The 26,466-nt window shown below is 44.1% G+C and overlaps 1 protein-coding gene across 6 annotated transcripts in view; it reads left to right on the top strand.

The window, feature by feature from the left end:
* The window catches only part of rbm44 (RNA binding motif protein 44), a 90,801-nt gene that overhangs the window by 21,190 nt on the left and 43,145 nt on the right, over positions 1–26,466 (top strand). For all 6 annotated transcript variants that reach the window (XM_055638255.1, XM_055638253.1, XM_055638256.1 and 3 more), the window contains 2 exons: positions 13,814–15,615; positions 20,788–20,867. In XM_055638255.1, the coding sequence (XP_055494230.1) occupies positions 13,814–15,615; positions 20,788–20,867 (1,882 nt within the window). The remainder of the gene's footprint in view (positions 1–13,813; positions 15,616–20,787; positions 20,868–26,466) is intronic.

Raw genomic sequence — 26,466 nt, 5'->3', positions numbered from 1 at the left:
TGAGTTAAACTAGATCAACTTTGCTGTACTGTGCCTGCCAATACTTCATTGAGCATCTAGATATATATTTTTTTGGTATTGCTTTGGAATTCTACATCAGTCCTGCAAAACATAGTTTGGCATTGATAATTTCCTTCAGCAAGTTTTTTTTTCTCTCCGGGTAGTTCTATTATTCTCTATTCTTGCCCCTTAGGTCATGCAATTCATTAGGTGTGTTCCCAATTCTCTGAATGTTGACTACCTGAATCATTAGACTTAGACTTAGACCCTTTATTTGTCATTCAGACCTTTTGGTCTGAACAAAATGTCGTTGCCTGCAGCCATACATGTAATAATAAACAACAAAACACACAATAAACACAAATTAACATCCACCACAGTGAGTTCACCAGGCACCTCCTCACTGTGATGGAGGCAAAAATCTTAGGGTTACTGTCTCTTCCCTCCTCTTCTCCCTCTGCGCTGAGACGATACCCCATCGGGCGATGGTAAGTCAGTCCCATGGCTCACTGAGCTCCGCAAACGGGCCGGTTCAATCTCCGCGGCCCGGGGTGGTCGAAGCTGCCGCCCTCCAGTCCAGCGGACGCAGCTGTTGCCACGGGAGCTCCAGAAAACAGGCACCAGCCTGTGACCTGCGAGCTCCCGACGATGTCGTCCACTGGCCCGCGGCCGAGCCCCGGATTCAGGTCGACGCCGCTTCAGCTACCGGAGCACCGTCTCAGCCCCGAGCCGGGCCGCCCTCACGGGAGATCCGTTCCAGCCTCGAGTCGTGCCGCTGCTACCGGAGCATCTCAGCCCCGCGCCGGGCCACCCTCATGGGAGCGCCGAGTCGTGCCGCTGCCACTGGAGCGCCCGAACGCCGCCACAGCTTGAAGATGGCCAGCCTCGCGTTGGTGAGTCCTGGCTGGCTCTACCTCCGGAGCCTCAAGGTCGGTCGCAGGTTGGAGGCCGCCAGCTCCGCCATTAGGCCTCAGCGCAGACGGAGGCAGAGAAGGGGGATACGACAAGAAAAAGTCGCAATCCCCCGAAGGGAGAGACAGAAAGCACTGTCCCCCCCCCCCCCACACACACATAACACAACCTAATAACCAAAATTTAACTAAACAAGACAAAAAAAAAAACAACAACAAAAAGTAAAAACAGACGCAGGCGAGCCGCAGCCGTTCAACAGTGCTGCCACTTCCGGTTCCGGAATCATCTTTATTTTGTGAGCTTTCCTTTCGAATTTGTATGTTCATTACAGAATCTTGTCTGCCACTCCAGACCGTATATTTGTGCTGTAGGATTTTGGTCCAATATTAGTTTAAATTGGAAATCATAGAATCATTGTGGCACATAATTAGGCCATTTGGCCCACTGATTCTGTGTTGGCTCCTAGCTGAGCCATTCTATCTATCCTGACTTTGTAAATTATATGGAACACAATATGGAGAACAGGTTGTCTTTTCAATAAAGACATTAAGATGGCAGCCTGCAGTAATAACATGTGCTTCATGTAAGGCCATAAAGAAGCCAAGATTGAAAAAACATAGCTGATGCTCCAGAGATAAGTAATAACTTGTTATTGGATGAGCTTGATTTGGACCCAGCTTTTCTTATATTCTGAAAGGCTATAAAATCTTTCAGACATGCCATATTCAGACTTGGTAGGAGTGTTTTACTGATAAGAAAAATGTATAATTGTGCTAGCTGTCCTTTGTTCTGTGAGTGAGAGCCCGAGAAGCACTGAGCAATGTTTGTGCTCATTGTAGATCTTTGCCACTCCCATCTGACGGATCAATTAAAGATTGCCATGGTCTACCTTTAACGTTTGTTGCTATCCGCTTTTTATGAAACAAACGTTGATATTTGGCTTAGTCGGCAGGGTCTCGCTGGGACCAGCACAGATGACTGAGTAAGAGGGTGCAGTTGACTGGGATCTGAAAGGGAGAAAACTGAACTCTAGTCAGACCCTTTGAGTCTGGCCTGCCGAATAAGCTCCCAGTAAAAAACTAAGGTCCCTCAGTCTGAGGTTGGTCTGGTTCCAGACAAGATCCTTAGAAGCAGACAGCGAAGGTAAGACCACATGTAAAGGATTGGCTTGTGTATTGGAAATGTATAAAGGATTGGACACAATCAAGTAATGTATCTTGATTGAGTAATGTGTCTTGACCAGTAGGAGGCATATGGAATGTGGAGACTATTGAAGGCAGAGAGAGCGAGATGGAGAGAGAGAGAGAGAGAGAGAGAGAGAGAGAGTGAGGCAGAAAATGTGAGGTTGGATGGATTATGCTTGTAAAAGAAGGATTGAATTGTGGAATAAAGACTGAACTATTAAAAGATGAAAGTACTTCAGATGGAATGCCAGTGGGCGGAGGAATAGATAAGGGCTAAGGCAGAGAAAGAAAGCGCTGATAAGAGTTGGCGAAGAAAGCCGGTACCAGTAAGTCTTCTCGAGGTCTTCTCGAGACCCTATGTCTGGTATTGGCGACCCTGTCTATAGAAGAAGGGGGAGGTGGCCAATCACAATCTGGATTACTGTCCAATCACAGCTCAGACCACTCCCATTTTGAACATTAGCCCACCCACCATTACATTAAACTACTCCCTTTGTTCATTTTAAATTCTCACTCCAACAGAAGACGACTTTTGCAATTTAAAGGCACTGCAAGCCTTAAACCTCCCAGTCCTAGTTCACAAATTCTGCATATTGGTCCCCACAGAAACAAAGATTCTTTTAAACAGAATAGCTTTTGTCAGATAAGGGAGGGGAATGTAAAATTAATACAGAGAGACGTCTCTAATGTTTTGCACGATTTTTTGGAAGCGAGGGGGGCTGCGCTACTTTGGCTAACTCCTCTCGGATTAAATTTGTGTACCTGATGTGTATTTTGCCTGTTTTTTGTACTAGTTTCCTTTCAATGTTCGAAGGTTAGTATTTGTTAAAACCGAAAAGCTATTTCAAAAATATTCTAGGAAGTTCTTTCGAGTTGTCATAACTCGTCCAAGTTATGTCTCTTATCTAACTAGAGAGTTTAGTGGGTTACACAAAAAAAGCTGGAGAAACTCAGCGGGTGCATGCTGCTGCACCCGCTGAGTTTCTCCAGCTTTTTTTGTGTAACCTTCGATTCTCCAGCATCTGCAGTTCCCTCTTAAAAATAGAGAGTTTAGTGTTCTTTTCAAGGCTATGCCGCCAAGATAATGGTAGCTCTATCCTACCGTGTTCAGGATTTCACTATGTCTGTTTAATTTCTCCCAAAGTCTATTGGGATACTTGACATCCAGTCCCCGGCTATATTTATATATTCATACTAGACCAAGTGCCGTTGGGGTCTGTTCCGGCATGCAGCGTCACACCACTACTAACTACCCCCCCCCCCCCGCACTCCACGCTAATTACCCCCCTTGATGTTATATTAATATTATTAATTTGCTCCTTTTACCACATAATCACCCTATCTACTGACGCATAGCCCCCAACTTGCGGTCACATCTAGAGAGGGGGGGGGGGGGGGGTAGTAGAGAGTGAGGGCAGAGAGAGAGAGGGGGGCAGAGACCGAGAGAATGAGAGAGAGAGAGAGAGAGAGAGAGAGAGAGACACAGAGAGAGGGGCAAGAGGGATAGGGGGGTGGAGAGGAAGAGGGAGGGGTGGGTGAGGGGGAAAGGTGGGGGGGAGGAGGGGAGGGGAGAGAATGGGGGTGCTGTGAGGGTGGGGGAGGGGAGGGGATAGGGGGTGTGGAGGGGAGGGGGTTAGGGGAGGGTGGGGGAGGGGAGAGAGAGAGAGGGTCCTTGGTGCTGAGAGGGGGGTGGGGTGAGGGGAGGGTGAGAAGTGAGGAAGTGGGGAGCAGGGAGGGTGGAGGGAAGGGGGTAGGCATGTGTGTAGAGGGGAGGGATTGTGGGGGAGGGGAGGGACGGGGTGGGAAAATATCTCATTTTTCATCGACATGCGGCGGAGGGGGGATCTGAGCGAGGTGGCCAAAAATGACGGCCGTAGGTGGCGACGTTCTCTCGGAAATCGCAGCACAGATGGCCTGGTTCGGGTGCTGCAAGGCGTATGAACGGCACCAACTAGACAGGATTGTGAAGACCGCCAGCAGGATTATTGGTGCTCCACTCCCTTTCCTGCTGGACATATACAGGAAGAGATGTATCAGCAGAGCCATCTCCATCATCAAAGACCCCTACCACCCATTGCATCACATATTCACCATCCTGCCATCTGGGAAGAGGTACAGGAGCATTAACTGCAAAACCAGCAGGATGCTCCTCAGCTTCTTCCCGCAGGCTATAAGACTGATAAACAGACTTTGCCCCCTGCCAAAGTATTGCCAAAGTATCGCGCACCAACCGTCAACCTGGACACACTGCAGCAGAGCCACTGTCGTGCCGCTGCCGATCGGAACGCCTGTTGATGTTTAGTAGAGAGTAGAGTGTTAATTTGTTCATGATATATGTATTTTTATTTCTATTTATTTTTACTGCATACTGAATGGACACTGGTTGAGCAACGTTTTTTTGTTTCCTCTGGGTATGTGAGTACTCAGGAAAATGACAATAAAGATATACAATACAATACAATACAAAAGCGGTCAGGAACAGAGATTTAGTAATATAGACATATACCCCTTTTGATGAAATGGTCCATGTCAGATGAAATAGGATGTCATTGAATGAGCTTGCAATCTATGAAAATTAGTTTATTCTTTGTTTTCTCTTAAGTTTATTTTTTTCCCCTATTTCTTACCTTTTTAATTGAGTTCAAATAGTGACCTGAATTCCACGATGGCCACGTGGCATCCAGGTAGATGTGTTAGATGAGATTAGAGATGCCTTTATCTCAGAACAAAATGTGTTAATTCGAAATTGTAAATTTGGGAAGATAGATTGGAACAATTGGGAATATTTTAAAATTGTTTTTGTTTTAATAATGATCTATTTTTAAAGGGTCTGCCTTGTGGTAGTTAAAGAGTAATCTCACATCCCTATCTCCCGTAGAATTCTGGATTAGTGGAGGGAATGAATAGGACACTAAAGAGTGTGGAAGTTAGTTATGACCTACAGGCCCACAGCAATTAATACGCACAGCAATTAAGCACAACCTTGTCAGTCTTGCATTCGCAGGGGTTGAAAACGCAGAAGCCACTGGCAGTTGAACACACTCACAGTCCATACTACTAGGATCGGACAAAATTGGGACTATGTTGGAGGGACTGTACCAGGTGCTTCTACGACACCAATCGCTGTGAAGATTGAAGATTACTCCCATTGGAGACATCTGATACAATTGACTGTAAATGGAGGAGAACCAAGAAAGGACAATGGGGATATTGACCCTACTTTTTATCCTGAGGTTGGCCCAGATGTGCAGGACTTGGGGAAACACCCCTGCACCAAGACGTCCTGAATAAGGCTCACAACTGTCCTTGCGATAATAACACTGACCAAGGTGGATCCATTACCACAGGTTCTTGAAGTAATCAGAAAAAGGTGGCAGCCTATCCCAGAGCTAAAAACAGGCAAAGAGCATCCTTGAAATACCATATGACCAAGCACAAGACAGAAGCTGAACTTGAATTTGCTTGTGACCAATGTGAGTAGCCGTTCAAGAAGGCTCACAATTTGAATGTTCATATGTCCATGGTTCATCCCTTGACCCCGAATACAGATAAAAACAAACCTATTGAAATTGAATCGTCGGCTAAGTTTGGAAACATTAATTAAGCAGGAACCCAGTTAATAGTTATTCAACAGCTAAATGATGAGTCTAAAGAATCTTGAACCCTTTTTCAATGTCAGCAAGACACAAAGGTCTAACATGAATAAATGCAATCAAGCCAGGCTCACCTAAAATAGGTAGAGCAAATGAAAGGTTAGTGTGGAGCATATAGTTCTGAGTATTATAGCACACCAGTTCCAGAGATAAAGTCCAATGTCTGCAATGGGGTAGAGGTGAATCAGGCAGAATCCTAGCAATTGGAAGGTCTGTTCAGAACTCTGATAACAGAGAGCCACAGTTACATCCTGGACGGGCATTTAAGTCGCAGCGTTGTTTTGAATGAGGGACAGTGCCCATCCAGTAGAAATAAGGACTCAATGGACGAAGTTCTGGATGGTTCAATAACCCTTTTACCTCGGAGTGGAACAGTGACTGAAAATGGTGAGGGTGATGTTGTGAAGCTTCAACCTGTCCCAGTGTTAGCAAACTTTAAGCCTTGTACATGCAGTGGAGCCACTTCGCGTTCAGTGGATGTGGACAACTCGGAATCATCATTGAAGAAGGATATGTTCTTGCGGTCAGATCCTGAATATACAGAGTGCTCTTGTGAAAAAGTTCAGGTACAAGATGCAACTCGACCATTAAATGTGAAAAAACACAGTTAACTGCAATGAAGCATCTTGTTCTATAAGAAATTATGTTGTGGATGGATTGGAGTCCAGTGATCTTTCTGAAAGGTATTTATCAAGTGAAGATGACAGAGAAACAAAAGTTAAGAATGGTTATTCAGATGAGTCTTTTCAATCATAATAGGAGAAGAAGAGTTCGTTACCAGTTAAGAAGTGCAATATTAAGGATGTGAAGAAACAATCTGGACAAAAACGTGGCCGGAAACCGAAGTAAAACTTGGAAAGGGAAGATTTCCCCACCATGTATCGATGTCAGTATAAGGGTTGCCGTGCTGTTTACAGAGGAGTTGATGGACTTAAGAAACATATAAAAGAGCAACATGAAGAGGTACGTGAAAGACCTTGCCCCACCCAGGGTGTAACAAGGTGTTTCTGATTGATCGCTACCAGCAGCGCCATGTAAAGCTGTAGAAGAAAGAATATAGAAGAACCATATAGAAGAAAGAACATCTTTACAGATCAGGAGGAAGTGCAAAGCCTTTGGTCACAACTTCGGAAAGACAAACCACATTTGATCAACAATCTTGAAGCATTTTGAGCTCTATCATATGACGAAGGGTCTAGAGAGAGAGAAGCTTAACATTTTGAAACAGATGGACCTATTGAAAGAGATTATGCATAACCCTATCCAGGAAGGCAATGACTCAGAACTGGTGTGTAATCAGTGTGATGACAATCAGGACATTGATGAGGACGGCAATGATGGCGTTTCTGTTGAGAAGGACAATTGCCGTTTTGTTCCCAACCCTGACCAGATCGAAGCCGATGGTGACAGCAGAGGAGACAACTGCAAGGGCGACTTTGAAAACAACATCCCAGATATCTATGACATGTGCCCCGAGAACAGCGCCATCAGTGAGACTGACCTGAGAAAGTTCCAAAGGGGACGATGTAGATCGTTCCTAACTAGGTAGTGCGCAACAAGGGCAGGGAGTTACTGCAGACCGCCAACTCTGACCCTGGCCTTGCTGTCGGATTTGATGAGTACAACGCCATCAACTTCAGTGGCACCTTCTACGTCAACACAGACTGCAATCTACGCTGGCTTTGTCTTTGGCTTCCAGTCCAGCAGTTGCTTCTACGTGGTGATGTGGAAGCAGGCCACCTGGGAGGAGAAGCTGTCCAAACCCACGGATACGCTAGCGTCTAGATCAAGGTGATAAATCCCACCACAGGACGAGAGTGGGAGAACACCTCACCTGTGCAACGACCTACGAAGAGACTGGCACACCCTCGGACGCGTGCAAACTTTATGGCACAACCCCAATGTCGGCTGAAATGATTACACCGCCTACAAGTGGCACCTGAACCATCGACTCTAAACAAGCTTCATCAGGATGGTTGTCAATGAAGAGAGTGAGAACTGGTTGCCATGCCATTAGTTTGATGGACTTTGGGGTTCTACTGAACTGGTAGCCTTACCTTTGGTTTGGTGGACTTTGGGATACTGTGATACATTATGGCTATCATTCGGCTAATCATTGCTCTAATGCTTGGGACCATTGTGTGTACCTACCGAGGACTGTGAATGTTATGTTTGATAAAAAGGAGGGAATGAAAGAGCTAATAGTCAAATCTAAAATGGAGTTGTTCTTCTACAAAAGCATGATCTAGTAGAACAAAAGAATGGCCCGGTGCAAAGTCTGAATGACTTTGTAAATTATATGGAACACAATATGGAGGACAGATTGTCTTTTCAATAAAGACATTAAGATGGCAGCCTGCAGTAATAACGTGCTTCATTCAAGGCCATAAAGAAGCCAAAATTGGAGACACTCCTGAGATAAGTAATAGCTTGTTATTGGATGAGCTTGATTTGGACCCAGCTTTTCTTATATTCTGAAAGGCTATAAAAACTTTCAGTCATGCCATATTCAGACTTGGTAGGAGTGTTTTACTGACAAGAAAAATGTATAATTGTGCTAGCTGTCCTTTGTTCTGTGAGTGAGAGCCCGAGAAGCACTGAGCAATGTTTGTGCTCATTGTAGATCTTTGCCACTCCCGTCTGACAAATCAATTAAAGATTGCCATGGTTTACCTTTAACGTTTGTTGCTATCTGCTTTTTAAGAAACAAACTTTTGACAACTGTGTGAAAAAAGTTGAACCTCGGGTTCCTATTAAATCTTTCCCCTCACACCTAAGCCCCCTATTTCTTTTTGGTCCCAGACAACTTTCCTTCCTTCCTTCAACCCCACCTGTTCCAGTGTCCACCCTTCCTGCGTCCTCCCATGACTTACCTTTACCTAGTTAAATTAATTTGGTTTGGGGACACAGCACGGAAACAGGCCCTTGGTTCTGGCTTGTACTCTAAGGCCTTTCGCTTCCCACCATCTGGCATGTCATCACCTCCACCCAAACTCCGATATTAATGCCAAGAAGTTGGCCCTCTCATGCACGATTTTGTCACATGCAGTTTGTGCACATTAGATTGTCACTACTGCAGTGGAGAAGAGAGAAATAGTGTCCAGTAGCAATTCAACAGCACTTGCAGAGCCGGAGACCCGGGTTCGATCCTGATTACGGAAGAAACGCAGGTCTGTATTCACGCAGCAGCTCAACTGCCGAGAATGTTTACCTCGAGTGACCTATGACCTGGGCATGCGCAGTTGAAATACCAAATTCGCTTGTTGATGCTGACCTCATCTGTGATACCTTCTTGGTTTCTGAACCATAAATTCATCAGTCATAGGAGCAAAATTAGGCCATTTGGTCCATCGAGTTTACTCCGCCAATCAATCATGGCTGATCTATCTTTCCCTCTCAACCCAATTCTCTTGCCTTCTCCCCAAAACCCCTGCTACCCTTACTAATCAAGAATCTGTCAATCTACGCCTTAAAAATACCCAATGACTTGGCCTCCACGGTCGCCATTGGCAATGAATTCCACAGATTCACCACCCTCTGACTTCCTGAAAGGAATCTTTCTAAAGGTACATCCTTTTATTCTTAGACTGTTCCCTCTAGTCCTAGACTCTTTTAATAGTGGAAAGATTCTCGCCACATCCACTCTACCCAGGCCTTTCACTATTGAGTAAGTTTCAATGAGGTCCCCTTCATTCTTCTCAGCACCAGCGAGTACAGGCCCAGTGCAACATATTAGCACAATATACAGTGACTATTTTGACTTTTCACCCAATTTTTCCCAACAATCTGTGGCGTTTCTGAAATGGTTTATTATTGTCACATTCACTGTGACAATAATATTGATATTATTATTGTCACATACCATCTAGTCAAATACTATGCACAAGTATAATCGTCACCATACACAAGTACGACTGCTAGTGCAAAGAGAAAAATGCCAAAGTGCATAGTGTTTTAGTGAACAGCTATAAAGAAAGTGCAGATCAAATAACGAGTGCAGGGCTGCAAAGGCAGTTTGGGAGGTCGGCAATACAGCTTTAGCTAACGAGAGAACCATTCACTAGTTTATTCGCACTGGGGAAGAAGCTGTTCCTGAATTAGATTTTGGAGCTTTCAAGCTTTTGTATCTTTGGACTGATGGGGAATTGGTAAAGAGGGAATGACTGTGATGGAAATGGTCTATAATTATACTGGTTGCTTTACCAAGGCAGCATGGTGTCTAGAAGAATTTGATTATGGGGGGGGGGGGGGGGGGGGGGGGGGGGGGAAATGGGGGAAGGTTGGTTTCATCCACAACCAGTGGCGGATTGGGTCTAAAAATATTGGTTGCCAGGAGACAAAGGGGGCTCACTTCATCAGGGGCCCACTTGATATAGGGGGCCCACTTCATCAGGGGCCCACTTGATATAGGGGGCCCACTTCATCAGGGGCCCACTTGCCACCCTGGACAGACTGCCACTGTCCACAACTCTCTGCAATTCCTTGAGGCATTAGACAGAACTGATGCCAAACAAAGTTATGATGCAAACTGATAGGATGCTTTGTAGGGTGCATCTGTAGAAGTTGAGAATTACGAACTTTTGGAAACCTACCAGATCTCCTTAGTCTTCTGAGGAAGTAGAGGCATCATTGGGTTTTTTTTTGGTAATAGCTTCAATATGGTTTGTCTGGAAATTGATGCACAGGAACTTGAAACTATCGACCATCTTGACTATTTGCTCTCATTGAGGAGGATTGTTGTCTTAACACCACATTAATAAGCTCTTTATCTTCTTGTAATACTCCATGTCATCATGATTCAAGATCTGGAATGGAATGGAGCGGCAGAAGAGCCGGGGGCGGCTGGCACTGCGAGCGGTGGGAGTGACAACCATTGGTAGTTCAGTGTATAAAACCGAAATCCATTATAAAGTAGTCCGTTTACTGTAAAGAAGTCTGAGGATTTACTGTACTTGCACAAATGTCCCATAAATGTTGTTGTTATATCTGCCTTAACCACTTCCTCTAGCAATGAGGAAAGGTTTTGCAGGTTGGACATACCTGGTTGGACATTTGCAGGTTTAGGAAAAAGGGAGAATTGGATGGGATTTTACTAAAACATCCAAAATTTTGAGGCTAGGTTGGTTCCCCTGTGGCCTGAGAATAAGGCTTTCGAGTTAAGATGTAACTGAGAAGGATTTTCTTGTGAGGGTTGTGACTCTGTTACTTCTGTTTTGTAGTTTAAAAATGCTCCAAAGACATTCTCATCAAACATCTTCATGAATAGTAAAAGAGGTATGCTTTAAGTTGTACTCACAATTCTCAACAATGATTTTTTTTCATCAATTGCTAGGTAAGAGAATTAAGTTAAGAATGATTTTCTGCGGTGCTTTGCAGCAAATCATATAACTGGTAATGAGCCAATACATCACACATCCTCCAGGCAGACACAAAATGCTGGAGTAACTCAGCAGGACAGGCGGCATCTCTGGAGAGAAAGAATGGGTGACGTTTCGGGTTGAGACCCTTCTTCAGACCAGCATCTGTTGTTCTTTCCAACACATCCTCCAGGCATCCATTTCTAGCACTAACCCCTTTACTAAATTAGTGACTTGCACTAAACACAAATAAAATTAATATTCAGCTCGGGAAATAAAAACCTCAATGTCGGAAATACTGAACAGGTCAGACAGCACCAATGGGAAAGGAAATTGTCAACAATTCAGCTGAGAGGGCTTCCAATAAAATTCCATTTTAGCTACCTAGGAGCACCTGGGGCAGGGGGAAATTATTCCCTTTTTGGTCTTAAAATGGCAATGGTTAAATTGTCTGTTAAACATTTGAGCAATGTTATTGAAGGAATGGTTAGACTAGTATATTGATCGCTTATAAAGTATCCTGGGATAACTTTTGTTGCCGTATTTGCAAATGGATTCTACACTTTACCAATTTTGTGAAGACATCACATTTCAGATTCAGTATGGGTACAAATGAAAGTTTTAGTCTTTTCGATAGTGTGCACAGATTATAGGGGGAGCATTAAAACATCTTGGATCATGTTTTAAATAAAAGTTAGGAACATTCAGGATTTTCTAATTACATGATCTCATGCCCGTTATTGCCAGTTTGACATTTCTCTTTCATAATGAGATTCCAAATGCAGGTAGCTCTGCTAATCCACATGCTTACATAACACAAATCATGCATGGATATCATGCAAGTGATGAATTGGGGAACCCTAATTGTCTAGGCAGATTGAATTAGTTATGACATGATGTTAATCAGGAAACTGGAGAACCACTTAAATCACTTTGGAAATTGACAAGCAGAAAAAAATTCAGAACTCGCAATTCCAGTGGCTTCACAATTCTCAACTCTTCCATCCTTTTGTTTCACACCTTCTGTTTTTTTCATCTCTAGCATTTGTCAAACCATCATCATAATCCAATGAAACCCTCTCCTATGTTCATCTATTACCTGCCATGTTTTGTTCTGCCTCTTGTCTCTCCTAGCTTTCTCCCCTCCCAATCCCCAACCCCCACAATCAGTCTGAAGGTGGGTCTCACCCGAAATGTCACCGATCTATGTTCACCAGAGTTGCTGCTTGACCCGCTGAGTTATTCCAGCAGAAGCCTGAGTAGAATGGATGTGGCGAGAATGTTTCCACTATGAAGAGACTGCCTTTAGAGAAGTGCCTTTGTGCCTATAGAGAATGGAAAAACTCAGTTTCCATGTAGCTTCCTCACAATTATCAGACATCAATGGCTCTTAAGAAAACAGCTCCTAGTTTAACTGTGGGTTGCCATTGAAATTGATAAGCTTCTATTTACTTTTACTCGCAATTGCTTCTATTTACATTTGCGTAAGGATACTTTGTTAAACAATGTAACGTATAGGCTTTCATTTGCTGAAACATAACGTAAACATATTGGTATTGAAAAGACACTTGTTTTTGAAAATCCTGTGGGAAAGAATGTTATTACAAGCTTGAAATTCTGTAGCCCCAACCCCCTTTTCCACATTGACATAATTGTCCTTTATGCAACTTTATATAATGCAAGATTTCTCGGGAGCTCAACCACATTATAGCAGTTAAATGGGATTAATACAGACAGATTATCTCTCTCATTTATCATATTGTTTACAGTGTACTATGTTTACATAATCTGTTGTGCTGCAGCAAGTAAGAATTTCATTGTTCTATCTGGGACACATGACAATAAAACACTCTTGACTCGTAACTCTTGAAATACTTGATGGTCGCATGGACATCGAGGGCAGAAGGACCAATTTTTGTGCTGTCATGTTATAGCAGACCTACCTATACAGCACAGAAATTGGCCTTTCTGCCCTCTATGTCCATGCCAACCATGTTCTCTCTGCAGTAATCCAATTTAACTTCACTTGGTCTGTAGCTTTTCATGCCTCAGCGATTCACGTGTTCACCGAAATACTAAAATGTTGTGAGAGTACCTGTCTCCATTACAAGTCATGTTCCTGATTCCAACCACTTATGGAAAATGTTCTCCCATAAATCTCCTCTTGCACCTTATTCAAAACCGATACTCTCTAATTTTAGATATCTCCTCTATGTAGAAAAGCTATAATAGTGAACTCAATCAATCAATCAACCTTTATTGTCATCTTGCAAGCAACAGTTGTACAGTGCAAAATGAAAAGATGTTTCCCAGTGAATAGCGGAGCATCGCACATGAAATTTAAAACATTTCACACATAATAACACTAAAAACAATCCAGTCCCTGATGGAACAGTATAAATAGTTAAAAGCAGGTAAAAACACAATGTTAAAATACAATAAACCAATCATAAAAAATGTCCGGGGCAGCTGATTTGAGTGGCCCGTGCCAGTTATTAAAGTGTCCGTGCCAGCCGCAGAATCAAGAACTACAATGCTGACTATTTTTCCTACCCAACCCCTGCAGTTCCTAAATAACTATCCCAGTTCTAATTACATAATTTGGTATTGGTGGATGGTTACTGAGAGCAAGTCATTGCTTCTTGGGCCATAATAATGATAATGGTGTTATCAAGTGTTAATTACATAATTGTTATAAATTTTATAGATAAGAATTTGCTTCTTGAGCACAACCAAAGAATCCTTGCAACTTGCTCCACTACTGAAAAAGAGCATCCGTACTTCAAGGTTGCTGATGGATTTCATCTTGTAAGCGAGAAGGCAAATTACGAAACTGCTTCTGACAAAGCCATTGAACAACTTTTGGAATTTAGAATAAAATCCGATGCCCTTCATAGAGGATTACAGATTCGATCTGGTGAAGAAATTGTTGAAGAAAAACACCCGCCTTCAACTAATTTGGTGTCGGCATATGAATTTGAGTCTCCCCATGAAAGTTCATGTGTAAAGAATCTATTTACCAGCCTGACAACCAAGGGAACTGGCCAACTGTCTGATCATGGACAAGAAAAATATACTAGCAAAATGGATTTGATGAAAGAGCAAGGAAATGATACTAACCTGTCCTTGGACACAGAATTTGAGATGTATAGGAAACTGAGTGAAATGTCATTGCAACAAGCTTCTGGTGACTGCTTTCATGAATTGGAGAAAAGAACTCTACATCATTGCATTCCTGAGTATAAGGATTCTGCGACATCGGAAGCCTTGGATGTGGAACCAATTTCTTGTTATCACAGTGTAAACAGCACAGCAAGCCACGATATTTCTGACTTTGTTGATTATTCTAGATACGGAGAAATTTCTCCCAAAATACAAAGTCCAACAGCATATCCAAGCATTCCTTTAGAATCAATTCAATTTGCACATTACTCTGATCCAGTTGAAGACATAGATGAGACGTTGTTCCTTTCTGCTGTTACCTCAACACAGAAGTCATTTGTACTTGAAAATAATGGGATATCTTCTTCTGAATCTGCAGAAAAGCCAGATGGAGCACAGCTTGTAGAATTCTCAGATGGAAACAAGGCAGTATTCAGTGATAGCAGCACTGAAGTTCTTAATGGGAATAAGTTTGAACAAGCAAATCATAACAGTTACCTTCAGACTGCAGTATTATTGGAAAATATTAATCAAAGTGCACAGTGTTTTCCTTACCAAACAGCAGAGTTTGCTAAAGATCAATTTGCTTGTAGGACGTCAACAGAAATTGAAAATTTCAATCAAGCACCATTGGAGGCACTTAATGAGATTGGGTCTATTAGTCCTGTCTTACAGAATCAAGGTAACCAAAACCAAAATAACAGAGTATCCAGATCGGTGGATTCAAATCAAGGATTCGGAAAGTCCCGTGAACTTTTGGACAATTCGGATCAGCTAAATCTGTTTGACGACTCATTTGTGTCAGCTGTTGGTGGTAGTATTACAGGTGTGATGGTGGCAGAGCAGTATACCAATGTGACAGTTCAAACGAATTATGCTTTTGGATCACCAGACATAGATGGGGGCAATAATAAATCTACCGGCTGTGTCTACCAAACACCAGATTTAACACCTTCAGGAAATGCTTCCATATTTCAAAGAACATGCATTGATACCCAGTTGAAACGTGATTGCTTTTCTAACAAAGGCACTAATAATTTAATTGCCACCGTCAATCAAATTGTTGATGCTAGTGCTGATTTCAGAGCTGATTTCACCACGGAAAAAGCCACAACAGCGATGGTCTCTGTTATTGATCGAGCTAACAATACAGATATAATTTTAATGAGCAAAAATAGACCAACTCTAGGCCAAAGTAAGACCTACGAAACTGTAGCTTGTAATACCAAATGGTCCATTGCTGATTCAACCATGAAACAACAAGGCACTCAGACGGATATGGTTGGAACAATGGATAAATGCACCAATACTGTCTCGCAGACAACAGATTGTAATTCAGATGAAAAGGTATGGCTATTTTAATCACTTAAATGTTTGCCATTGAGACATATTCTAAGAGTTAAATTAAGGGGTAACACATGAAACCAAAATCTATGTGACTGGAGAGCTTTCAGCTGGAAGCAAAGTGGAGAAAAAACATTTTGTAGCCAAACACGGAAGGCTGAGGGATGATTGTATATAGGTGTATGAATTCATGTGGTGAATAGATAGGGTGAATGCACAGAGTAGGGGACAGAAGAACCAGAGGGACATGGGCTTAAAGGTGAGAGGGGAAAGATTCATGAGAACCTACGGAGCAACAAATTCGCACAGAAGTTGGTGGGTATTATGGAACAAGCTTCCAAAATTGGTAGTTGAGGCAAGTACTGTAAATAACATTTGAAAGACATTTGGACAGGTACTACGTTATAGCCTTATTCTAAAATTGATTTTTTTTTCTATCAATCTACACACAATACCCCATAATGAAAAAGCAAAAACTGATGTTTAAAATTTTTTGCAAAGCAATTAAAAATAAATAACTGAAATATCACATTTCCATAAGTATTCAGACCGTTTACTCAGTACTTTGTTGAGGCACCATTGGCAGCGATTACAACCTCAAGTCTTCTTGGGTATAACGCTACAAGCTTGGCACACCTGTATTTGGGTATTTTTTCCCATTCTTCTCTGCAGATCCTCTCAAACTCTGTCAGGTTGGATGGGGATCATCAATGCACAGCTATTTTCAGGTCCCTTCAGAGATGTTCGATCGGGTTCAAGTCCGGGCTCTTGCTGGGCCACTCAAGGGCATTCACAGACTTGTCACGAAGCCACTCCGGCGTTGTCTTTGTCTTGTTGGAAAGTGAACCTCCACCCCAGTCAGGTCCAGAACGATCTGGAGCAGGTTTTGATCAAGGATCTCGCTGTACTTTGCTCAGTTCATCTTTCCCTCGATCCTGACTAGTCTTCCAGTTACTGCCACTGAAAAACATCCCCACAGCATGATGCTTCCACCACCATGCTTCACTGTAGGTATGGTATTGGCCAGGTGATAAGTGGTACCTGGTTTCCTCCAGATGTGACGCTTGGCATTCAGGCCAAAGACTTCAATCTTGGTTTCATCAGACCAGAGAATTTTGTTACTCATGTCTTTTGGCAAACTCCAAGCGGGCTGTCATGTGCCTTTTACTGAGGAGTGGCTTCTGTCTGGCCAATCTACCATAAAGGCCTGATTGGTGGAGTGCTGCAGATATAGCTGTCCTTCTGGAAGGTTCTCCCTTCTCCAGAGGAACTCTGCAGCTCTGTCAGAGTGACCATCGGGTTCTTGGTCACCTCCCTGACCAACGCCCTTCTCCCCCGATTGCTCCGTTTGGTCGTGCGGCCAGCTCTATGAAGAGTCCTGGTGGTTCCAAAGTTCTTCCATTTAAGAATGACGGAGGCCTCTGTACTATTCGGGACTTGCAATGCTGCAGAAATTGTTTTATACCCTTCCCCAGATCTGTGTCTCGACACAATCTTGTCTCAGTGGTCTACGGACAATTCCTTTGGCTTCATGGCTTGGTTTTTGCTCTGACATGCACTGTCAACTGTGGGACCTTATATATACAGTTGTGTGCCTTTTGAAATCATGTCCAATCAATTTAATTTACCACTGGTGGACTCCAAGTTGTAGAAACATCTCAAGGATAATCAATGGAAACAGGATGAACCTGAGCTCAATTTTGAGTGTCATAGCAAAGGGTCTGAATACTTATGTAAATGTGATATTTCAGTTATTTATTTTTAATTACTTTCTAAACATTTCTAAACACCTGTTTTCGCTTCTTCATTCTGGGGTATTGTGTGTAGATTGATGATTTAAAAAAATGAATGTAATCAATTTTAAAATAAGGCTGTAATGTAACAAAATGTGGAAATAGTGAAGGGTGTGAATACTTTCTGAATGCACTGGGTATGGATAAGAAACATTTAGAGCAGGGGTGGCAAAATGCTGGCCCGTGGGTCGCATCCGGCCCACAAAGGGGTCCAATCCGGCCCACGGGATGATTTGGGGAAAGAAAAAGTATATTCATGACCATTTATTATGTATCTGTATGGCAGCCACTCCCCCTCGCCGCTCTCTCCTCCACCACTGTCTGTGCCACCTGCTGCGCCGGCAGGGGCGCTCCCGTCCTCCGCTCTGTGATTGGCTTGCCATGGGGACACTTGCACCGGGTAACAGTCAAAGAGGCAGGTGGCGGCGGGGCGCCCCTGTCCTCTCTGTGATTGGCCCGTAGGTGCAATGGGGATGGTTGCCCCCGGCAACCGCTGTCAAACAGACAAGATGGCGGCGCTGGGCTCCTCTTGGCCTCGGCCTGGCTGACTGACGTTCGCGTGTGCACAACTGATCTGGCCCGCATGAAGTTGCATTTTGCCCAATCCGGCCCGTGACCTAAACTGAGTTTGACATCCCTGATTTAGAGAGATATGGGCCAAACGCAGGCAGGTTGGATTAGTGTCAATGGGACATCTTGGTCAGCACGGACAAAGAGCGGATTTCTGTACTTTTTGACTCTGACGAGGGATCCAGTGTCAAAAGGAAGAATGATATTCCTTTGAAGCAGCTCAGCCGTTTTGTTGGGGTTTTTTTCTGTTATACCTGAATTTTTAATATTTTTGCTTTTTATTTAGACTTAAGGTTGTTTAATTTACATTGTTAATAAGAATTTATATTGTTAATAAGATAATCGCAAATGTAATCTCCCTCCTCTATTAGCCTGGATTTTGTAGTTGTGATGACATTGAAAACTTCTGGATTTGTTATCAGTCTGCTGATTGATGGTAATTTCCAGAGTCTCCTTATGTGGGAATCCGATGATCCCCTGCGCTTGTATCATTATTCTTGTTCATGTATGAAAATCTGACGTCACTGCACTGATGCAAACTTGAATATTACTCTTGCCATTCTTGCTACAAAGACCATTGAAAAAGTTTAAACCTAGTAGGATGTACAGCTGCTTTATTTTAGGTAGAGATTTTGTGTGGAGTTCAATTTCAGGAAGTCCATGGTATTGTCTTCATTTATTTGTGATTAGTGTTAATTCAGTTTCTATCTTAATCCCATGTGCATGTGTTTATATTTATTTGGCTTTTGTAAAAATGTTTTAAAAAGCTGTTAAAAAAATTATTTATATTAGTTTCCTCTCTGAGGAATCATCAGTGTGGTTGACTGCTTCATGTCATTTGGACACTGAAGGTTGCATGGGAACAGGAGGGAAGAAAGTAGTGATAAGAAAGAAGTAGAGATTTGAAGCAGGGGAAATAAAAGGGATGGAGAGGGAACAAACTATAGAATGAGAGGGAAAGTGTGATAATTTGTTTGTGAGGGAGGGAAAGAAAGGGCATCATGCCACCAAGATCACTAGATTTTTCATGGGGTATGCGGCAAGCACTAATTTACCATTGACTGCAAAATGGAAGACATTATTGTTGGCTTCTGTTATTTTCTCAATCCTTTTTTGAAACTTGCCTACCAGTATGGTTATTCGTGGTGGCAGTGGTCAATTAGTGTTAAATTAAATCATCAGATTTCTCCAAGAATTAAACATATAATAACATAATGCAATACAGCACAGGAACAGGCCCTTTGGTTCACAATGTCCATCCCAAACATGATACCATGCTAAATTAATCGACTCTGCCTGCATGTGATCCATAACCCTCTATTCCCTGGATATTTATGTGCTTATCTCAAAGCCTCGTAAATGTCACTACTGTATCTCCCTTTACCACTACTCCTGGCAGAAAGTTTCATTGTTTTCAATGACAGCTCTCCGAATGTTGAGCAGCTATTTAGTTATTGAAAATAATATAAAAATACTCTATTTTTATAGACAGTCTCACCTGGACAGTGCAAATTACAGACAGTCTCACCTGGTCCAGGAACAACACTGGGATTGTCAAACAGGCCCATCAGCGATTGCGCTACCTGAGGAAACTCAAACAGGCCTCACTCCCTACCAACATCCTCAGGACTTTTTACAGGGGCACGGTGGAGTCTGTACTCACGTACTGCATGAACATGTGGTACTGCAGAGGGTAGTGAGGGGAGCAGAGAGGATCATTGGCGTCTCCCTACCCTCCGTACAAGAACTGTTCCAGAGCCGCTGTCTGAAAAAAGCACTGAGAATAGCTAAGGACAAACTGCACCCCCTCCACACACATCTGGATCTCCTGTCATCAGGCAAGAGATACCGTAGCATCAAAGCCCAGTCTACCAGACTGCTAAACAGCTTCCTGCCACAGGCTGTGATGCTGCTAAACAGTCACTGCACCTGATTCTGCTGCTTTGCACTGACAATTTAATAACTCTGGCACTGGCCACTCAAATCAGCTGCCCTGGACATTTTAATGAGTGTTTTTACTGTATTTAAATGTTGCTGTTTTACCTGCTTTTAACTATTTATACTGTTTCATCAGGGACTGGATTGTTTTTATTGTTTTATTATGTGTGAAATGTTTAAGATTTATGTGCGATGCTCTGGTATTCCCTGGGAAACGTCTTCTCATTTTGCACTGTACAATTGTTGCTTTGCAAGATGACAATAAAGGTTGATTGATTGAAGGAGAACGAAACAGAGTCAATATTTTAAGTCAACAACTTTTCATCAGAATCGGGAAAAGTTAGCAACCAAGCATGTTTTGAGTTACAGAAAAGGGCAAGTGGTGAAAGAATGCAAGGGAATGCCTATAATAGACTAGAAACCAAGAGTAGACACACAATGCTGGAGTAACTCAGCGGGACAGGCAGCATCTCTGGAGAGAACCGTTATGCAGATGACAGTGCTGCTTACTTAGAAGGTACAAGAGATTTTTACTTGCAAATGAACTGGCTGGAAAAACTAAACAAATGGAATGAGCACAAAGGAGAGGGACAAACAAGATATCAGGCCTGTAAATTACATCTTCTCCCCCCAAGGTTAAAGAGGTCCTCCCCCTCTTTTCCCCCACCTTCTGTCCCATCAACCTCCTTTCAGCATTCCTAAAATGAATGTTCCCTTAATGTGTATCTATGAACTGGAATAGATCGACGGTAATCATGTATTGTCTTTCTGCTGACTGGTTAACACGCAGCAAACGCTCTTCACTGTACTTCGGTACACGTGAAAATAAACTACACTGAACTAAACTATATCCAAAATTACCTTTTTCTTGCAGGAATTGGACAATAATAAATGCAAAACCAAATTGAGGAAAGTTCTCGGTGAACTTGATCAGCTGAAGAAAAAGTGTAAAAGGTATTTCTAGATCTAGTTACCTATAAATTAATCCAGAAGACTTTACTGGTAAAAGGTTTGCACCTGGAACGTTTCCTTTTCCACAAATGACACCTGACTTGCTGAGTACATCCTGCACTTTCTAGTTATTCTATTTTTAGATTTTCAGTATATGATTTTTTAAATTTTCTTTAATTAATCCAGAGTTTGTATGCATTCAAAAAGTCATATAGCATGGAAACAGGCCCCTCGGTCCAACTTGCTTACGCCAACCAACAAGTCCCATCTATACTAGTTCCACCTTCCTGCTTTTGGCCCATATCTTTCTAAACCCATCCTATCCATGTATCTGTCTAAATCTATCTTAAAAGTTGCAATAGTATCTGCCTTAACTACCTCCTCCAGCAGGTCGTTCCATACACCCACTACCCTTTGTGTGAAAAATGTGTCGATCTGATGCCTATAAAATCTTTCCCCCTTCACCTTAAACCTATGCCCTCTGGTTCTCGATCCCCCTATTCTGGGCAAGAAACTCTGTGCATCTACACAATCTATTACTCTCATGATCTAATGATAAGATCACCCCACATCCTCCTGCTCAACCTCTCCCTATAGCTCAGACCCTCGAGTCCTGGCAACGCCCTTATAAATCTTCTCTGCATTTGTTCCAACTTAACACCTCTCATCCTTCTAAACCCCAGAGTGTACAAGCCCAGCTGCTTCATTCTCTCAGCACATGACAGTCCCGCCATCCCGGGAATTAACATCGCTGCACTCCCTCAATAGCAAGAATGTTCTTCCTCAAATTAGGGGACCAAAACTGCACACAATACTCCAGGTGTGGTCTCACTAGGGCTCTGTACAACTGCAGAAGGACCTCTTTGCTCCTATATTTGATTCCTCTTGTTATAAAGGCCAACATGCCATTCGCTTTCTTCACTGCTTGCTGTACCTGCATGCTTACTTTCATAGACTGGTGTACAAGGACCCCCCAGTTCCCGTTGTACTTCCCCTTTTCCCAACTTGACGCCATTTAGATAGTAATCAGCCTTCCTGTTTTTGCTACCAAAATGGATAACCTCACATTTATCTGCATTAAACTTCATCTGCCATGCATCTGCCCACTCCCCCAACCTGTCCAAGTCACCCTGCATTCTCATAGCATCCTCCTCACAGTTCACACTGCCACCCAGCTTTGTGTCATCTGCAAATTTGCTAATGTTACTTTGAATCCCTTCATCCAAATCATTGATGTATATTGTAAATAGCTGCGGTCCCAGCACCAAGCCTTGCGGTACCCCACTGGCCACTGCCTGCCATTCTGAAAGGGACCCGTTAATCCCTACTCTTTGTTTCCTGTCTGCCAACCACTTCTCTATCCGTGCACATCCAGGAATTCACATCCAAATCAATAATAATGAATTGGGCAAAGTTACTGTTAAGCTAATTATGTTATAACTATGTATCTAACTATGTACCTGCATTCCTAGATCCCTCTGCCCTATACTTCCTAGAGCCCTACCATTCATAGTCTAGGTCCTGCCATGTTAGACATCCAAAAATGCAACACCTTACATTTCTCTGTATTAAATTCCATCAACCATTCCTCAGCCTACCTGGCCAACCGATCAAGATCTTGCTGCAATTTATGACAACCATCTTCACTATCTGCAATACCACCCACTTTTGCATCATCTGCAAACTTGTTAATTTTGCCATCTACATTCTCATCCAAATCATTGATATAAATGCAAACAGTAAGGGGCCTAGCACTGATTCCTGAGGCACACCACTAGTCACAGGCCTCCTGTTTGAGAAGCAACCTTCCACCATCACCTCCTAATTCCTTCCATGAAGCCAATTTTCTATCCATTCAGCTATCTCCTTGGATCCCATGTGATCTAACCATCCAGAGCAGCCTACTACGTGGAACCCTGTCAAATGCTTTGCTGAAATCCATATATACAACTACAGCTCTTTGGTCATGTCTTCAAAAAAATTAAATCAGATTTGTGAGACACGACCTCACACGTACAAAACCATGCTGACTATCCTTAATCAGCCCTTGTCTAAATTCATGTATATCCTATCATTCAAAATATTCTCTAATAACTTTTCGACTATAAATGTTAAGCTCATTGGCATGTAGTTACCAGCTCTTTCCTTGCAGCACTTATTAAATAGAGACACAACATTTGCCACCCTCCAGCCTTCTGGTAATTCGCCTATATTTAATGATGACTTCAAAATTTCAGCCAGGGCTCCTGCACTTTTCTCTCTAGTTTCCCACAGTGTCCTCGGATATATTTGATCCTGTAGATCAGTCAGTACTAGTTGGCCTGATCCATGTCATGTTTTACTGCATACCATTGTACACTCAAACAGCTATCTGGTTGAGTGTCTCATATTATCTAGCCTGCTAATCAGCCTCCAGTTAGATTCGTCATTGAGCATGAGGTTACAACACCTATGTATTTGAGCTCTGTGTGCTTTCTTAAATAAACAACTTGCACTCATGTATGGATTCTGAGTTATTACACATTCACTATATGGTGTCAGAAGTCACAGGAACGCTTTGGATCAACGTCTTCAGTGATTTTGCGGACCTTTCACAGTCTTTGCCATGATTCATTCTGCAAGCCAGAACCACTGGTCTTTGATGGGGATATCGAAGAGCGATGGCGAGTTTTCGAGGAGGACTACGATATCTACATGGCTGCAACGCACCAAGGCAAGACTGTTCACACCCAAGCATCTATATTCCTCTTATCTGGCGGCACATGATGCTGTGCATCGGGCAACGTTGTTTGTTTATACCCCTGCAATACTGGATTGCGCAAAGTCAAGAGATTACACCTGCTGAATCAATGTACGACCCTGAATGCCTCAAGAGAAAGTTCTGCGAGCTATACGACCCTCATACCAATCTCATCATGCAGCGACATAAATTCTTGACGTGCAGCCAAACACAAGGGGAGCCAGTGGAAACGTATGTATGCTCATTACAACATATAGCACAGCGCTGCAACTTCAGTGCCCTCTGTGATGAACTTGTCAGGGGCAGGCTTGTGTGTGGCATTTTAGATGACAAATTGAAGAAAGAGCTTTTACGCGATCCCGACCTCACGCTGGCTAGAGCAATCGGGTCTTGTCAAGTTAATGAGGTGACCGAAGCGCTCACTAAAACACTGACCACACCACAGGCTGCATATAGCATCGATGCTGTGCGACCGTATGTTAGAAGAAATCGACAACCTTATCAGCCTAATGAAACAAAACAGACCCCTTCTTAAAAACAGAGATCCCATGGTCACGCTTAAAGTAAACAATGTAACAGTGGAGGCGAAAATTGACACAGGTGCTCGCTGTAACGTTATGTCTCAGATGGATTTTTCAAAGCTTCGGAATGCTGGAAAAAAAAAATGCTGAAAAGATAAAAGCAAGCAACGCCACGTTACTCGCTTATGGCGGAAGCGAACTAATTCCCATTGGAGTTGTTGACCTGCAGTGCCACGCAGCGACACAGTCACACAAACTGCTATTTTACATTGTGAGGGGCAAAGTGGTACCACTCCTGGGTGTAGATGCTTGTATTGACATGGGGCTGGTTTCATTCAGCAAAGCAGTTCATCAACTAATGCCAACCCCCTACTCTACACAATGCATTTTGGTGGATTACAAAGACCTTTTCAATTATGAACTCGGCGAACTGCCGCTCATGTATTCAATGATTTTAGACCTGGACGTCAAGCCTGTTGTTCGCCCTGCTAATCGTGTTCCGGTTGCCATGCGAGACCGAGTTAAAGCTGAACTCGATAGAATGGAAGCCCGAGGGGTCATCACGCCAGTCTCTGAACCCACGAATTGAGTATCCTCGATGGTAGCCACCACTAAAAAGAACAAGCAGGAGATACATATATGTATCAACCCTAGTGACCTAAATACTGCGTTAAAGAGACCTCGTCACCCCATGCGTACTGTGGAAGAGGTGGCTGCGCACAGAGGCAAGGCTACTGTGTTCTCTGTGTTGAATGCCAAGAGCTCGATCTTGCAAATTCCTCTTGACAATCAATAGCTGCTCACTACTTTCAGCACAGCTTTCGGACACTACAGATTTCTGTGCATGTCGTTCAGCATCAATTCTGCCAGCAAAGTATTCCAATGCTCGATGGAGCTAATTTTTGACAGATACCCCTACGCGATCATTGTGGATGATATTATCGTAATGGGTAAAGACCTGCAGGTGCACGATGATAACTTGAAAAAGGTGCTCAACCGCGGCGCCAGTGAGGTACACTTAAAACTTAACCCCAATATATGCAGGTTTCGAGTCAACCAAGTTAACTATGTTGGTCATGTTTTCACCAGCCATATGGCTGAATATAACACCCTACAGGTACTCGCATCTATCATTAAACGCGGATGGCCTTACAAGCAGCACTCACTTTTACTTTCCTGTCAGGAACGAACTGGTAATCGAGCGGAGTTATTATGGACGGAAATCCCGGGGAGGGTGGGGGAACGCGTCCCTCCCGTATTTTGAGAGGTGGGGAACAATCCCCCCCACCCCCCCACCCCATGTTTTGTAATCCGGATTTTGAAATTCGGTGAGAGAAGGGGGGGGAGGAGAAGGAAGAAAGGGGGTGAGGGTGTGCTGAGAGGGGAGAGGGTTCAGGAGAGGATGGGGGGGGGGAAAGAGGAGATGGGGGGAGACGAGAGGGGGGGGAGAGGAGAGGGGGAGGGGAGGGGGAGGGGGGGAGAGGGGGGAGAGAGAGAAGGGGGGAGAAAGAGAAAGGGGAGAGGGGGGGGAGGAAGAGGGGGGGGGGAGAGAGGGGGGTTAGGAGAGGGGGGGGAGGAGAGGAGAGTAGAGGGGGAGAGAGAGGAGAAGGGGGGAGGGGGGGAGAGAGGAAGGGAGGGAAGGGGGGGGGAGGGGGGGGGGGAGGAGAAAGAGGGGGAGGGGGGGGGGGAGGAGAGGGGGGGAAGAGGAGAGGGAGAGGAGAGTAGAGGGGAGAGGAGGGGGGGGAGGAGAGGGGGGGAGAGAGGAAGGGAAAGGGGGGAGGAGGGGGGGGAGAAAGAGAGGGGGGGGAAGGGGGGGGGAAGGGAAAAGGGGGGAGGGAGGGGGGGGGGGAGAGGAGAGGGGGGGAAGAGGAGAGGGGGGGAAGAGGAGGAGAGAGGGGGGGGGAGAGGAGAGGGGGGGGGAGAGAGGAAGGGGATGAGGGGGGGAAGGAGGGGGGAGGGAGGGGGGGGAGGAGAAAGAGAGGGGGGGATAGGCGAGGGGGGGAGAGGGGGGAGGGAGAGGAGAGTAGAGGGGAGAGAGGAGAAGGGGGGAGAGAGAGGAAGGGAAAGGGGGGGGGGGGGGGAAGAGAGGGGGAGGGGGGAGGAGCGGGGGAGGGAGGGGGGGAGGGGGGAGGAGAGGGAAGAGGGGGGAGAGGGGGGGAAGGGAGAGGGGGGGAGAAGGAAGAGAGGGGGAGGGGGAGAGGAGGGGGGGGGAGGAGAGGGGGAAAGAGGGGGGTGGAAAGGGGGGAGGGGGGAGGGAGGAGAGGGGGGGGGGAGGAGAGGGGGGGGGGAGGGAAAGGGGGGGGGGGGGGGGAGGAGGAGAAAGAGAGGGGGGGAGGAGAGG

The sequence above is a fragment of the Leucoraja erinacea genome, chromosome 7 (genome assembly GCF_028641065.1).
Source record: "Leucoraja erinacea ecotype New England chromosome 7, Leri_hhj_1, whole genome shotgun sequence".
NCBI lineage: Eukaryota > Metazoa > Chordata > Chondrichthyes > Rajiformes > Rajidae > Leucoraja > Leucoraja erinaceus.
The sequence above is the reverse complement of the archived record's forward strand: the minus strand, read 5'-3'. Positions and strand labels throughout refer to the sequence as shown.